The 16,686-nt window shown below is 38.9% G+C and overlaps 1 protein-coding gene across 9 annotated transcripts in view; it reads right to left on the bottom strand.

Annotated features, from left to right (window-relative positions):
* dst (dystonin) overlaps positions 1-15,047 on the bottom strand; it is a 91,394-nt gene extending 76,347 nt beyond the window's left edge. For all 9 annotated transcript variants that reach the window (XM_083897515.1, XM_083897518.1, XM_083897519.1 and 6 more), the window contains exons 1-3: positions 14,926-15,047; positions 2,527-2,588; positions 236-325 (exon numbers count right to left, since the gene is read on the bottom strand). In XM_083897515.1, the coding sequence (XP_083753641.1) occupies positions 236-325; positions 2,527-2,588; positions 14,926-15,016 (243 nt within the window). In that variant the 5' untranslated portion in view covers positions 15,017-15,047. The remainder of the gene's footprint in view (positions 1-235; positions 326-2,526; positions 2,589-14,925) is intronic.
* Between the last annotated feature and the right edge of the window lie 1,639 nt (positions 15,048-16,686).

Genomic DNA, 16,686 nt, shown 5'->3' with positions numbered 1-16,686 from the left:
AAGTGTGACTGCTCCATTTGAAACAGTTAGTATCATTTAATGTCACGTGAAAATCTGAATGTTATGCGTTACCACGAGACAAATCTCAATAGAAATCGCGCTGACAGAAAGCTTAGCAGCTCAGCCACAGTTCTATTTTCATCAACACGCCATAAGTGTTTCACAAGTGTATCAGTCATAACTATTAGAATCATAACATAATAACATAACATGACAGAGACAAGTGTAAACTCACCAGTTTGTCTCCAGACAAAACCTCGAGCAGTGAGATCAGGTTATGTCCATCTCGTAAATCTTCATACAGGTCGTTTATATGCTTCCGTACCTGTGCAGACACGAGGAAGACAGCAAAATGTGAGAAAACTGAATCAATAAAATTGTGAAACAATAGTGTTTTGAACACTAATAATAATCTAATTTACTAAAGAACTCATCGTGAAGGATTATAAGGAGCCAAAAGGCTTCCAAGCATTTTAAACCTGGCCCAGCTACAAACCCATTGTATAGGAAAAACTTCTTTCATTCATTCATTGTCTCCCGCTTTACTCTCCAAATGACTCAGGGTGAAATTCAGGGTACATCCCGGACAGGTCGCAGTCCCTCGCAGGGCCTTAAGTTGTCGTTATATATACATATATATTTTACTACTCCACAGTTAACTCTATACTTAAATGCACATGGGCCAATACTAGAATACTCTGAACAATAGCAGGAGCAGTGTATCTTTCTGCCCTCACATCTCACCTCTCCACTGAGGCACTTTACAACTCCGGTCACTGTAGCAGGCCCTTTCGCTCCTTCCTGTCCTAAATACCGCACCTCTGAAATCAGCCTGCTGCCCGCTGACCCGCTTTCACACAGGGCTTTCAACACTGTAATCCCAGATAGCAGACACAGCTGTGGAACCAAAATAGACCTGCGCCCTTATGTTAAGGGGTCAGCCGAGCAGATCCCCAACTATTACTCAGCACCTCTCGTTTCACCTGGACCATGCATGTAGCCGAACAATAAGCTGTGGAGGTCTGATATCAGTCAGAAATCTGGCCATTTAACATTTTGTTTTAAAACACGTTGCTGTTCATAGCTCTCTACAGATTCAATGGATGATGTGTCTTTTGTTTTGCATATCATGTGCAAATCAAGTGCTAATACTGTATACACGCTAATACATCATATACATCATAATATTGAACGGAATCTTACTTTGCAAATCAAATTGACCTAACTTTGACCATGCTACGGAGAGAGATTGCCTCGAGCTGTACACACAACCCTTAAAATATAAGAAATGAATGGATGGATGGATGGAACATGCAAGTGAAGCTAAAAATAGTCCTCAGTACTGATTCATGGGAAGCCCAATAACCTTAAAGTTAAGACTAACTTGGCAGATGCCATATAAGGTGCTATATGTAGGAAATATTGAATGATACTGAACCTAAAAGGCCTCACTACCCCTCTCAAAAATGTCTCAACCAGAGAAGAAAAACGAGGATTTGCACTAAAAAAATAAATTTAGGATGGATGGATAGGAAAGGAAAGGATGAGACGACGAGGAAGTTCATATTGTCACCTTGTCGTCGCCACTCATTTCTCCCCAGGTGCTCTTAAGCAGACAAACTTTCACTTTCAAACTTTGCCTGTTGCTGACATGCTAAAATGAATCAAATAATAAAAGACAGACGGGACAGTTAAGTATGTATTGTGTACGTATTTCTGCATGAGCACAGTGCAACACCTATAAGTGAAGCATCTAATTTAAATATTATGGTAAATCAGGAAACCTACTTGATCTACGCTCCTGTAATGTTTTGAATTGGGATTCTAGTAACTGTTTTAAATGCTGAATGGTTGCCGTTGTTCATATTCTACATAGATCTGCTTTAAACTGACCAAAAATGTCAGGTCTTATGGTAGGAGGGAACAATGCCAAGCAGACAATCTATATCTGTTAAAACTGCACTTTAATATCACTTCTGATGAAAGGTAACATGTTAGATATCTACTCGATGACCGCAGGTTTACACCTAACATACATGCATACTGTTCTCCTGGAATATGAACGCTAATATTACATGAATCCCTGTTAGTGAGTCAATTGTTTTAAGAAAGCATATTAGAAACATGTCAGTGCTCGTCCGTCTGTCAATGTGTCCTTGCATTCCTTGGAGAGATAAAAAAAAAAAAAATCCACGTTAAGCAATTCATGTTCCCAAATCAACAAAATCCAACCTGCTGCTGCAGCGGTGCAGCTCCATGTGTCATGCGAAATGACTTTGGAGAAGCTTTAATAATGAGCGTGAAGGGAGGAATGTTAGCGTGTTAGGACCCAACGCGGACAGTGGTAATTGTTATTTCTGCCAATATTTTTCTAATGGATTGTTTATGTTAGAGGAAAATGGTTTGCTTGACAGCTGAGGGGGGAAAAAAAGACAGGTATTTCTTCAGTTGTGTGGGTTTCATCTCTGTTATAGAGAACAGAGAAACCCACAGGACATAAATAAATCAGCACACGTTAATTCTTACCTTCAGTAGATGCTGGTTAATCCATTTTGTAAATGTCTTCTTCTGCACTCTGTCTCTTTCATCTGTGGAAGAGAGAAAAGGACACTTATTAGAATATATACAAATACTGAATATAGAACTTTCTAAGATGATTTATTTTATTCTGTAAAGGCCAGACCTGAGGAAAAAACATTGACATTGTAAAAAATGTTTGCAATAATAAATGTTGGACTTTCTTTTTTCAAATGACCAGAGTTGATATGGCAATATTGTCGCATTTTTAACTGTTGCACAGTCAAGTGATGCAGAAAACACAGGACCTAGGAGAGCTCACATCCCTGTGGCTGTAAAGAAGCATATCACTTTCCAAGGCTGAAGTGTCATCACCCTCTCCAAACATGCTGACCACATGTTTTTTTTGTTTCCCGTTACCATAGTAACCCCACCAGGGGCATGTGAGATCAGTATACAAATAAAAAGGTAAACGTTATCAGATAAAACCTTTTTCGTCATGAAAACATTTTTTCAAGTATTTGTTGATATAGTTTCCCTGACGTCCTTATGAGGAATTACTTTTTTTTTTCATTTTGAGTTGGCCTTCATCCTGTGTCAGTCCCAGAGACTGTATGTGAAAATGAAAGTAGTCACCAGGTTGCAAAACAAAACTCCATCAAGATTCGTGACCAACACCGTTTCAGTTTTTCAAACTGGACATTTACAGATGTAGAAACTGATCACATTTACAGCAGTGATTGTTGATTCTATGTCATATTTAGTGCAGTGCTAAAAAAATCAGCACTTCCCACAACTTTTACCACTGGATTAACAACAGCGATCTACTCCTCCTGTTAATATGCCTCTGTACAAATTACAGATTAAAACATTTTACCCACTCCTTGGAGTCAAAAATCACAGACGTCTCTCAGTAATCTCTCAAGCAAATGACAAGACGCAGCAAGATAAATACTGACCCATGCAGCACATGAGCGTTACCAGGTGAGTCCTGCGCTCCTTCTCGTTCTTAAGCAGATACACCATCCTCTGCACCAGCTCCTGATGTCTGTCAGGAGGATCATGGTTAAGGTGAACGGCCGCCATGTGGATAAGTGACTGAGGAAGGAGTAACAGTCACTTTCTTCTTCCTCTTCGCTGCCTGCCTGCCTTCCAGCCTCTAGGGCAGCCGTGACTCTGTTTCCCATCAAGCCTACAGAACGAGTCCTGTCAGGTTTTCCATGACTACTCTGTGTTTTGAATTTTCATGCGGTTGTGTATTTATCCAGCAGCAGACAAACCACAGCAGAAATTGGTATTTCTTGTAATAAGATGAAAATAATAAAAAAAAAGGGAAAGTACCAGATTTTAGGAAGATTTTGACTGAGTGTGGCATGATAGTACTCTTCATTATTAATATCCTGAGCAATATAAACAGTAGATTTTAAATTTTGAAGGGAAAAAAACATGGTCAGATATTTTGTCTCTACTGCAGCTGCTGCAAACAACATTTTAGAGAGTGGTGGAATCTATGTGATTAAGCTACATTTGCAGGATAATAAAGGTACAATGAGATCTGAGTAAATGCAATCTCTGCAGATTTTTCTTGCATTAAATTTAGCTCACCTAAAAATAGCCCACAAGTCAAATCTGCCGGGAATTGGAAAGTGGGTTGACCCGCCAATTATTCTGTATGATGTTCCAGCTCAAGGCAGGGCATGAAGCTGGAACATCAAATAAAAGACAGAACACATTGGTCTAAAACTAAAATAAAACTAAAAAAAAATCACAACTACTAGAACAAGAAGACATTTAAATCCCACTTTCAATAAGATGACCGTAGAGCTGCTGTGTCATCGGTGACACATCCATCCCTGTGATGCAACAGTGCAGCTGAATCACAGAGCAATGAAGTGGTACAGTCTGCAGTCGAGCATCAATCAGACGTATGATACACAGACCTCTGGAGAGGAACTCATCAATACACATTAGATTGGTTTAGCAAGTATTCAATGAAGCTCTCCAGCTTAGAGCAAAGGATCAGACGACTGTCGGCAAGCAGCTTTCAAACACAGTCAGATATAAAGCTACAGATTACTGACAAGAGACATGCTGTCCAGATTATTAACAACATCAGACAGTCAATCATAATTCCTGCCCTTCATGAGAAAGCTCATCTGATATAACCGCACAAAAGTGGGGAGAGGGTTTTAAAATGCAACAAGTTATTTCTGTACCTGTGCTTGTCAAAATAAATTAATTTAAGTATAAGAGTATGGTGCCCTCTTGAGGATCTTATGAGAATATAAAGTAAGCCCCATGACTACTGAAATCAATTATTCCAGTTCTTAGGCAGCGGCCGTATTTAATTGAGTCATAGTGATATCAGAAAACAAACCTATATTCCTGTAACAATAACTATAAGATGATTTTTATGTAGCTTCATAATGTTAATGTATCCCATCTTATGAAAAAAGAAATGATGTGACTCTAGTACTATACGGCACACCTTAAACCTATTACACCAATTAGCAATATACATTTTTTTTTTTTTTTTTTTAAACAGAAAATACATAATCTATTGCTTTAATTTTTCTTCTTATTGTTTGAGTTAAAAAACACATTCAAGAGAATGGGAAGAGTTGAGTGTTTTACCAACAGCTTGTGACCTTTGACTTTAATTGGCTGATGTTTGAAGGCTCACACAAGAAGCCTAAGTGGACACTTCTGCTCGTGTTACATTTGCACATGTTGACATTTCGTTTGCTGTGTAAAAATGTTTTTTGCCATTAACGCCTGCCTCAGAAAAGCTAATGTACACAATGCAGGACATGAAATTAAGTAATGTAGGACTGTGTAGCATGATGAACACAACAGACTGCATTAGAGCTTGTAGACCTCAGCAGAGCAAATGTGCACGTTGCTATAAATAACCTGAGCCGAGACCACGCTGCCCCCACAACCGCGGGCAACAAAATCTGTGCCTCTGAGGTGACACTCGCCATTTCCTTACGCAACAAAATAAACAGGTAACTGTTACGAGAGCAGATTATGTCAGTGTCCCGTTTCAAAAGGAGTTCTTTCTTAAGCTTGTATTTTAAAATTAAAACAATAAGCCAGTTACCAGTTTTTTTGCATTTGTTAGCAGGATGTGCAGTTATTCTTGTTGACACGTAAATGTGATAAAAATCTGCATATATGTAGCTCAAGCACTGAAGGTGATTCAGGACATGGCAATGGTTGCGTGTCTGCAGGAACCGTAGCAACTGTGTCCAACAACACAAAATCAGACTCATGACAGTCGCAGAAACCTCCACAGCACCTCTCATCATATTTTTTGTAAGATGTTCTGAAGAAGAGCATATGAGGAATAAAAAAAAACACAGTTGTTTCAAGAGAGAAAGAGTCCGGCACAGAGGACCAGTCAGTGACACCCTCTGGCGTCTTGTTACGTCAGGACGCCGAAAATATCCCCACATTCTGAGCAGAGCAGAGTCAAAAAGTCCTTGCAATCAAAATCCAGCCAGTGTAATCCTCTTTGCCTCACATTAGAGAGGGAGGGGAATCATAACAGAGTGTGCAGGCTAAACTGAAAAACCCTCAACCTTTGAGCGTTTAACAAGGACTTGCTAAAACATTCTTGCTCGTTTTCACATCTCTGGTGTCATCACTATCTCAGTCGGGGAAAGGAATGAGTGTCTCTGCTATGTTTTGAATACAAGGTCACTGATTATCAATACATCTCAGAGTAAACATTCTTCACTTTGATGAATGCTGATAATCTAAACAACGTTACCATAAATACACAACAAAAAGCAGACTGAACGAATCCACCACACATGAATCACTAGCACATTGCAGGGGAAAATGCTCAAATTCATATTTTTAAGTGGGCCTTGTTTTGCAACAAGACTGCAGGCAGCAGATTTACAGCTACACAAACACTTTAAACCAAATGCAAACGTCAGCATGCTAACTTGTTCTCAGTGACAGAACTGAGGTGCAGATGCGTAGGACTTAGTTTGTCTTTCTGCAAACCCAGTGTAGCCAGCAGTTGGTGTTATTGGGAAGTAAGAAAAGGAAAAGACTTGAAGCTCACACTAACTGGTTTCAGCAGATTTTTTTATGACGACTGAAAGACTGTGGATCACACATTTAACACATTTAACATGAATTGTGGATAAAATCGGGCAAAAACATATTATAGTGCGTTCCAGTTTAAAGGCTTAACCGATCTGTATTAAACAACAACAACAAAATCTAGATTTTTTTTTTTGTTAAAATATTTGCTGCTTGCAAAGATCACGTTTTTCAAATGTGAGGCTTTGATGCTTGTCGTCACAGTGACGGACATTTTGACAGGTCACAGTAGAAAAGGCGTACAGTGGATCTAAATGATCAAATGAATGAGAATGAGTTCCATCTAGGGCTGCAACGATTATTCAAGTAATCAATTATTAATGGATTATTAAATTAATCGTCAACATTTTTGTTAATAATTTAGTGGGTTTTTTAAAATTATAATAATAACAATAATAATAATAATTAAAACAAGCTTGCTGATTTTTCAGCTTCTTGAATGTCTTGAATCATTAAAACGGATTAATTTTAGTTTGGGGACAAAACAAGACATTGGAGAACATCATTATCAAATCCCTGAAGTCCCTCGGTTGATTACAGTGACAAGGTTAATGTGGTTTGTTTACTGCTCGGTTTTATGCGCGTAATATTACCCATCACAACAGAAGCCAACATAATGCGCACCTTCTTGTGCCTTTTGACAATGTTGTCATTGTGGTGTCTCAGTATGGGAAAACAAAAATAACAATGTGAGACAATGAGCACCTGTAAGAGAATTCTTGTCATTCTTTTTAAGTGAGAATACTACAGTCGGTCTACTCATGAGGGTAGGGCAGTGTCTGAAATATGTGGCTGGAACAACTCAGCAAATGAAACAGGTTGCCAAGCCTTAAAGCAGCAGCCCTTCCACTCAGCCTTTACCTCAGAATAAACCTAAAAAATAAAGTAAGAGCAGAGACCTCGTCTACAACTCATTTGTGCGAAGCGCTATTTTTGAGCTGATAACCCAATCAACGTTGTTTAACTTGAAAAGTTTTTTTTTTGTAAATTAACAGAAGAACAATGTGCACCGTTATTGGAACTGCAAAGAATATATAAAAGTATCTTCCTAATAAATACTATGACAGATATTTGCATTTCAGGCTCATAAGACTTTTCACCAGGGAAGTTTAACCCTTTAAGGTACTACTCAACCATTTGGTCGACCACACTTCAAGTCACTGTATCTCATTGAAAAATGCATCGAGCTGAACTCACTTACACTTAATGTGACTTAATGTGATTATGTAAACCAGGGTTATTATGAACATACGTCTCAACCGTTTGGTAGAGGCCTGTATCTGTAATACTGTAGGGTCTAATTTAAAAAAAAAAATAATAATAATAATATTGATTGTCGTTATTGTTATCATAAATAAATTAAATAAAATAATAAAAAATGCAATGAAATAATTTTTCCTTTGCTTTTTTCATGGTGCCTACCTTAAAGGGTTAAAGATTGTATCACCACTGATGAAAAGCAAATGGACGATGAAGATGAAGCTGGCAAAGATTCTCTTACGAGATGGACTGTCTCTCCATAAAGTCAAGGACAGGAAATGGAGGATTATTAATGACCGCTAATGGGACACACATTCACAGTTGCTAATACTGCAATACTAGCCTCCATGTGTGCAACAGCTGCAACTTGCATAGTTTAGTCCACTTTTTTTCCAAACAGAGGTCAACACCTAGATTAAGGGGAATCCCGATCAAAATGTACAATTTAAGGTGTAAATCTTTAGGTGTGCACGTACAAAGGGTGCCAAGTCAACATTTGCAGACTTGAAAAACTACATGCAGATATCTTCTTCTCCTTTAAACAGAGTATTATTCCAAGTTAAAGCAAGTTTAATGAAATCTTGGCAGCATTCTAACACATGCATGACAAATTAGCTGCACAGCAACAAAGAGCAGTCACAAGTGGAGTTCATAATTTTAACACAAAGCTTTTTTGTGACCGACTCAGTCAGTGTGACATAAACACAAGGTCAATTTCCATGAAACGTCATTTCACTTGTGTCCCACTTCTTACAAGTAAATAACACACCATGTGGTGTTGTTTTCCCAATATGAAGCAATTTATGTGACAATAACAGATTTTATGATACTCTTCAGATCATTAAAGCAGAAGGAGCTACTAAATGCGTGACCACTCCATAGAAAGTGGAGACAGGAAATCAGCTTCCCGCTGCTATGGGTAACTTGGGATTGCTTCCCAGCATCTGCTACATTCAGGAGAGAAGGGTGTTGCCGCTGGAGTGGGAGAGGAAAAGGCTGCAGAGCATGAGTCAGGGGTGGGACAGAGAGTCAAAAAGATGATCTCATGTAAGAGGACCTCAGTCATGCTGGTCTTTCCAATCACCATGACAGCATATAAATACAACATTTAGACAGTGAGCAGGCACAGACATAATGTGACTGCAAGGGACTGTATTGATGCAACTTCCTATCATTTTGTCAATGTGTACAAGAGGGATGATGCATGCATTACACATTTAAACTGTCTCATTATAAATGTAGGAACAAGACACTGTTTAAGACTAAAATACAAACCTATCTCTGTACACGAAGACTGACGGAGCAGTTAAAAGCTCTCTGATAGACCTGGTTTGGATTACACTGCTCATTTAAAATGAATTCTATTGATCGGATCAATACAGGCCTCGGCAACAAAAACAACATTTTTGTTTTAGCGCAAGTTAGGTAGTCTTAGCACCATGTGTATTCAATATTGAACCCTTCACAAACAGATACACAATCGCAGCAGACGCACATATGCAAGGATTCTGATTGCATAGAAGTGGAATTCAGATCTGAGAACACACATTGCTGAAAGACGTCAAATGAAACTAGACACAGCTGTATTCGTAGCTTCAAATCAGTGCTGCTACATGATATTTTGAGATTAAGGAGGACCAAGTTGAGTCCGAGTTGGAAACTGATTCAAAGATCTAATTAGCAATGAGCAGTTTAGATTCTGGCTGGAGAAGATTATGTCACGGACCAATTATTGTATTGAAATCCTATTCTTCCCACTGCCAAGCCATCAAGTAAATTGCAAGTGCAAAGGTGTTTTTCCCTGTTCAAAAAAGTAACGTAACATTCCTGAGCTGCACACAGGAAGTTATTCATTTTATGTCAAGACAGACAGAGCAAGATGGCTGAAAACAGGTTGGAGAATGACTACTAAAAAAAACAAATAAGCAGCCACAAAACTTTGCAGAACTGAATTCTACTGCTCAAAAAACCCCATTGTCACCTGCCTGTGTGCTGCTGGTGTATACACACAAATGCTCCCTCAGTATTAGCATTACATAACAGGGCCTGTGTTCAGACGAAGGACGCAGCATTACAAATAATGTTAAATTCAGTGTTTTCATGCAGGATTGCAATAATGTGGTGCTTAATGTCATGTAAACATGTTAGTCCAACTAACGTTGAGGTAGTCTTAGTCAGACTAAGAGCACAAGCACCACATTTTCGTAGAAAGAGACAATGTATAAACTGCCAGAAACCCTACGGCGGCATTGTCTTTCTTTGGACAACACAGCAACCACAAGAGCCATGCTCCATCTAATTTGATTAACATGTACAGCAGGTATGAAACATACAGATCCACAGCATGATCCATCTCACCACACACTGTTTGTTTTTCTCTGTGATGTAAAGGTCAACTGGAAACTCATTCAATATGCTTATAGAGAGAGAGAGATACAGCCAGACATACCTCTGCATGTATACTCGGACTGGGCAAGTTGTCCAATTCCCAGTCAGATTACGGCCTTAGCTAGACTAAACTGTGCATGTAAACGTACTGACTGTCTCTGTTCACACAGACCAAACAGAGGCAGAATATTATCAACAGCACTGCAAAAAAATCACAGGCATATAGGTATGTATATTCTGTCTTTTTACTCAACTGACAAACAAGGGACAATCAAACCTATGAAGTGTGTTCCTGTTTGTTAACAAAAGAAGTCAGAGCTCAGTCTTTCGATGGCTACATTGGCTGGCTGTGAATACATTTATCCGTAATCTGAATGCGACGAATGGAGACCACCTTCAAAGTGTATTTACTGGACGGTTAAACTTCAATGAAGGAGTGCAACCACCATCAACTTGACACATGGACAAGTCTCTGGAACGTGGATGCTTCTCACATTTAAAACAAAGTGGCTTTTGTACGGTAACAGACAGTTAGGCAGCCTCCTGCATGTGTGGGCCACTGACTGGGCCATTTGAATGTGATGAGTGGGCTGTCGACACAGAGCGGAGGGGTTGGGCTGGGCACAGCCCAGGAGGATGGACAAAGGCAGTGACTGTGCAAAAAAAGAAAAGAAAAAAAACACAATGCTCTCTCACTCATGGCTGTGTTTGATAAGAGATTATAATACGTGTATGAAAAGTGTGACTTTGATATTATCAATGAGGTATCTTTACTGTATCCACAGGAGAAAACAACACAATTCGTAATGAGGTATTAAATCATAAGAGATTTACAGCCAGATAGAGACCACACCCTTCAATAACACCACAACAACAGAACAGTATATGCTGTATGTATGTGCGTCTACCCATGCACAGTCTGGAAGAGTCTACGTGATGCAGTCTATCAACTGGACCATTGCAAATAAGATCATGTCTACCATATCCTTATTTTGCATGCAAGACATGAGCTTTTTTTATTGGGACCGTTTATGAAAATGTCTCCCTCGATGCAGTGTACTTTTATGTGTGTGTCATCTACAAAACTGTCAAGGAACCATAATAATAATAATTTAAGTATTCTAATGATCATAATAATAATAATAATTCAGATACAACTATCTGTAGTGCAAGAGTCTGTGTCTGCAGGTCATATCTTCTGGGTGTATTCCGTCTGACTGCAAATTCCGTGGTAATTAAAAATCATTTGCATCCACTTAGACATGCACTCTCTTTCCAACTTCACAACAAGATTTATGCCGCATCGCATGTCGAAACCGCCGCAGAAAGAGCCTGCCTGAAACGCAAAAAATAATGTATCTAATCCATTAAATCTTCCCCCGATGGTTAAGGGCGATCAAATGGTGGGAAACTCTACTGTTCCCGTCATGCTGATGACCCACCAAGCAGGCTCTGCCAGAACAGCATGACCACATACAGCCACTACCCACTGCATTTAACTGTTGTATGTGTCTAGCAAACCATGTCTTTAACTCATTCCTCAAGTTTGCAGTCTTTTGTAAACGCCTGCATTGAATTTCAGTCTGACCTGAAGCAGTTTTTCTCCATAGTGTATAATTAACTCAAATACTTCATTAAAGTGGCATTCTTACGGCTGGTACAATAAGAGCTACATGCATGCTCCTACTTCTAAACTCAGTTTAGGGTTAAGTTCACCATGGGCTACCGTTGAGGTGAACAAGTGCATGTGTCACACCTTAAGGAGCACATCACATGGTCATATATTTTTGGAGAAAATGGACTCAACGTTCCTCTACGACTGTTTGCAAAAACATTGTACAAAATGTTTGTTTTTTTTATGCAAGAACTGATTCTTTGTGTTTATTAAGAGGGACAAAGAAGAAGCTTCTTCATCGTTGTCCTGCATGCTGTTGTGTTTACTGGTCTGTTTGGTTGTGTTGGTTTGGTTGCTGTTGATGATTTCCCCACGAAAGTATGTCTCTTTGATACACGCAGCATCACATGAGAGAAGCTCGGGGCCCTGGAGACAAAAGACAGTGGTTTTCCTCGCACTCAGCGCTTTCCAGCACCCTATAGAAAATGCATCTGCTGTGATAACACGAATGAGTTTAAAGCCACCGACTTCATTTGATGAAGGCAGATTCATGCACTGTATGATCTAAGATTCTAACTTTCTATAGTTTTCTTAACATATGTATAATTATTATGACTCATCATCATCTTTTCGCTCCAGCGATATCAGACGCAACCACATGAGACTGTTTATAAAGTAGCTTCCTCTCTCCTTAACTGACCCCGAGTAAATAAATGTTCACAAATTCCCCTCTGTTTAAATCTGAAAGGTTTGTCCTCTTACATGAGGACACCGAGGTGTGATCAGAGTCGCAGGTGAGTAATGATTAGCCAAGGTTGATCTCTACCAGGATTGCTCAAATACCTCAACATTCACTGAAGTACAGTCACTTTTCCCAAAGAAACACTCAGCGAGATGAACCGGATGAATTGAGACAGATAGCAAAACATAAGATTTGACAGAAATATATGAAGAAAACAAAAACAAAAATCTTACCCTTCTTTGTTAAGTTCATTGTTCACGCCGCAGCTAGCAGTGAGTCAAGCAAATCACCCCAAAATCAATATATACGATGTGGAAACTGATCACAACACAGTTGGTTCTTAGTGGTACAGAAGGAAACGGATAAGTGAGCTTGCCGTGTGTCACAGCCCGTCTGCCTAAAAACAAACAGCTACAGATTCTTACTGATGCTTCATCATATGATCCCGTTAAAGAGTGCAGTCATGGAGTTTAATAAGCCTCCTGCCACAGCTGACCGGCCCTCCTGGCTATAACGCTGCAACAGCTGAGAGAACGCACTCATGACAAGCATTCAGCACAGTCGTCCACAGCATGCTGTGTATTATTGAGCGTTCTGCTGCTTTACTCGGTCTGTTTGAGCGAGAAAAAGGAAACACGAGAGTTGAAAACCACTGCTGTCAGTTTGAATCCAGCGCCTCTGGATTTCCTCAGGCCTGGCCTCAGCGTTCACGTGCACGATCCTGTCACAGTGAATAACACCGAGTAACATAGATGTCGTATGTGTGTGATGGGTTTCCTCTAATTAGTGAGATGTAGCTACATGAAATGACAGGAGCTACAGATATAATCCAGATATGTTACTTTATCTGCTTTGAAACATCAAATATCTGTGTTGTTTTAGAATTGTACACATTTTAAATCATCTGCCGATTTATACGTTTACATGATGACCTAAGGACAAGCAGTTTGTATTAGTACCGTTTATGCAGATGTACTTGAGTGATGTACCGTTACTTTTTGTAATTTAGATTTTAACAGATACTTTACTTGCACAAGACAAATTCCCTTTGGCAACACTGAAGTTTATCTTATCTTATCATAAATTATCTTATCATCCAAACAAACACTATAGACCAGAAGTGTCCAACTGGCGGCCCACCACTTGATATCATGTTATAATAAAAACAACCTTCCTTTTCCTTTAAACACAGCACGTGTCCCGAGGCACAGCTGCCAGCGAGGTGATAGAATAAGGACATAATATAACACATAATAAATATATTTACTAGGGATATTTTAATAATAGTAATCATGAGACATTCTGGAATCATTAACGCTGTATTATATTGTGAAGTTAACATCATTCCGCTTTAAAATTAACATGTTTACTTTGAAATTATGTGAGAACTTGCCATGAATATCTTTAATGTGATATCATAATGGAATATTTTGTTCTAATTTTAAGCTCATATTGTAATTTTCTTGATACCAGCCCCCTCCTGACAAGACTAGACGTCCAATGGCCCCCCCAGGTCATTTGAGTTTGACACCCCTGCTGGAGACAAATACATCATTTACTTTGCAAAAGTGCAATTTCCTTAAACAAACAGCCTAAGTCTTCTATTGAAATTACATAATAAACACATAAATAAATAGTGCAGGTGCTGCAACTTAATTCAAAGCCAATTGCTTTTAATGCAACAGCTAATTAAGAAAAATAACCCTCTAATACAGTGGCTGTCAAAGGTTTTATACCAAATACCACCTGAGAAAATATTGGGGATTATCTGCAACGTTAAAATACAGTGGTGTAAAAAGGTCCAGCAGTTAGTACTTCCAAATTTAAATTAAGATGGTGTGAGAAATAAGGTGTCTCTAATTTATTTTTTTGTTATTTGTTTAATTTTCTACGCATTTCTGGTCAAATTTCCTCAGCTCCACTCCGATCACATACCCTGGGTCTATACACGAGGACAGTATTTCTGATTTTCCAAGTACTACCAGAGGAAGCGTGCGTACCACTGGTGGTACACGTACCACAGTTTGAGAACCGTGGCTCTAATATAATAATCAATTGCCATATTCTTCTCCGGCCATTACTACTCAGCCTGAACGTGATGACATGCAGGGAATATATTCCCACTTTTCCAGAGCAGGAATAAAAACCAGACACACACACACACACACACAGAGAGAGGAGGGGGTTCATGAGGCTGACACACACCGAGCTGTCAAACAGCAAACACACCGTTTCTTCATCGTCCCGAAGCCCACACACACAACACAGCCAGCACTGACTCTACCTTTGTATTTTTCCAAAACGTCTTCGTACGCTTGGAGGTATTCCTGTTCGTCCGAGAGCACATAACCCTGCGGCGGCGGGTACTGAGCCATAACCCGGGCTCCACAGACTGGACAGTCAGTCACCAGCAGCGGCGGACAGGGACACGGCGTGCGCGCGTGTGCACGTGCATGTGTGTGAGTGTGTCGGTGTGTGTGTGTGTGTGTGTGTCTGAGTGATCGGCGCTGTTGTTGTACAAAAAGGAAACGCCCTACATCCCTCCCTTTGCCTGCGCTCTGTCCAATCGGCGACGCTTCCTGTCTGGGGTTCACTACATTGATAGGGGAGAAACAGTCGGACACGCCTCGCTGCAAAAAAATGTCTCTCTGAACAAGTCCATGAACCCAACAAACAAGGTTCGACAACAAAACAAATTTAATTCACAATATTAGTGTGCTATTTGTAAATAAAAGTCTTTATTATAGTTTTTATAAATTGTCAAAGATACATAATGGATTATTGTCCATAATCGTACATTGTGCACAAATACAGGTGCATGAAAACTAATGTTACAAAAAAATTACTGATGTTTTGTAAAAGTGATGTAGTAATGCTATAATACGTTTGAATATTGCAAAAAAAAAGGTTATTAACATCACTGTAAAGTAATAAAAAGTAGTATTTGACTTTAACAAAAATGTAACTAAAAGTAGATTGTTTAATGACATAATTGATACTAAATGGTGTAATGTTATTATTATTATTTTTATTGTTTTACCAATGATACCGAAGAATTGTTACCACAAATGTTGCATGTGGTAATGTTGAAAATGTCAATTCTTAAACAGAAGAGTATTAACAATGATGTCTTTTAATGATGTCTGAGTGAAAATAAAGATGCAAGCTCCCCCTTGTGGCATGTCAAATAAATCACTAGGACTGCATATTGGTAAGCTAGTCTGTATTTTCAGGCACAATTATCCCAGTTATGGAAAACCACAATTATCATTCCTCACAGTAATATTGGTATATGTTTTTTTTATCACCAGTGGCATATACATTTGGAAGAAAGGGGCAAAAGTGTTTCAACCTCTTCTTGTAAGTGAGGTTGACTTTTTACAGTGTGTAAATAAATATATGCTGCTTCCCCGTCAAGAGCCTCAGTGCCAGATTTGAGCATGTTTTCAGTTTGACTGTTTTCCACCTGCTTAAGACCTAACACAAACCCCCGTCTGTCTGCAAAATTGAAAACTTGTATCTGAGTATTCCTTTTTTATTATTATTATTTTTGTAAATGTCTCCATCTTGTGTTATCACAGATGCATAGAGAAATCTTTCATTGAAAACTTTGCCCACAATAGCCTGTTTGTTGATTTATTACAGTGATTTACAATATTAAATAGTGCATGTATTATAAAACACACAAGTGCAATAGTTTCTGAATGAATGATTCCCAAAGTGTGGGGCACAGTCCCATAGTGGACCATAAGGGTACTGCGGGTGGGCCTCAAGGTAATTAAAAATTAAAATGTATTGTTTTTGGGTTTGTTTGTTTTTTCTTCAGTTTTATAGTCAAGCTGCAAATAACACATTAATTGTTCATATAATGGTATATGTAATACAGTATATGATATATAATGGGTGGATTATTGTAGTTTTTTGGTTTTTTTTACCCAATACTGATATAAATAGGAAAATGTCAATCCTATAGTCTGTATAGCTGCACATTGTTATTAGTGTGATATGAGTTTGAAAGGAAACACACAAGTGGAGTTATATCATA

Source organism: Microchirus variegatus, assembly GCF_963457635.1.
Source record: "Microchirus variegatus genome assembly, chromosome: 11".
In the NCBI taxonomy this organism is placed as follows: domain Eukaryota; kingdom Metazoa; phylum Chordata; class Actinopteri; order Pleuronectiformes; family Soleidae; genus Microchirus; species Microchirus variegatus.
The sequence above is the reverse complement of the archived record's forward strand: the minus strand, read 5'-3'. Positions and strand labels throughout refer to the sequence as shown.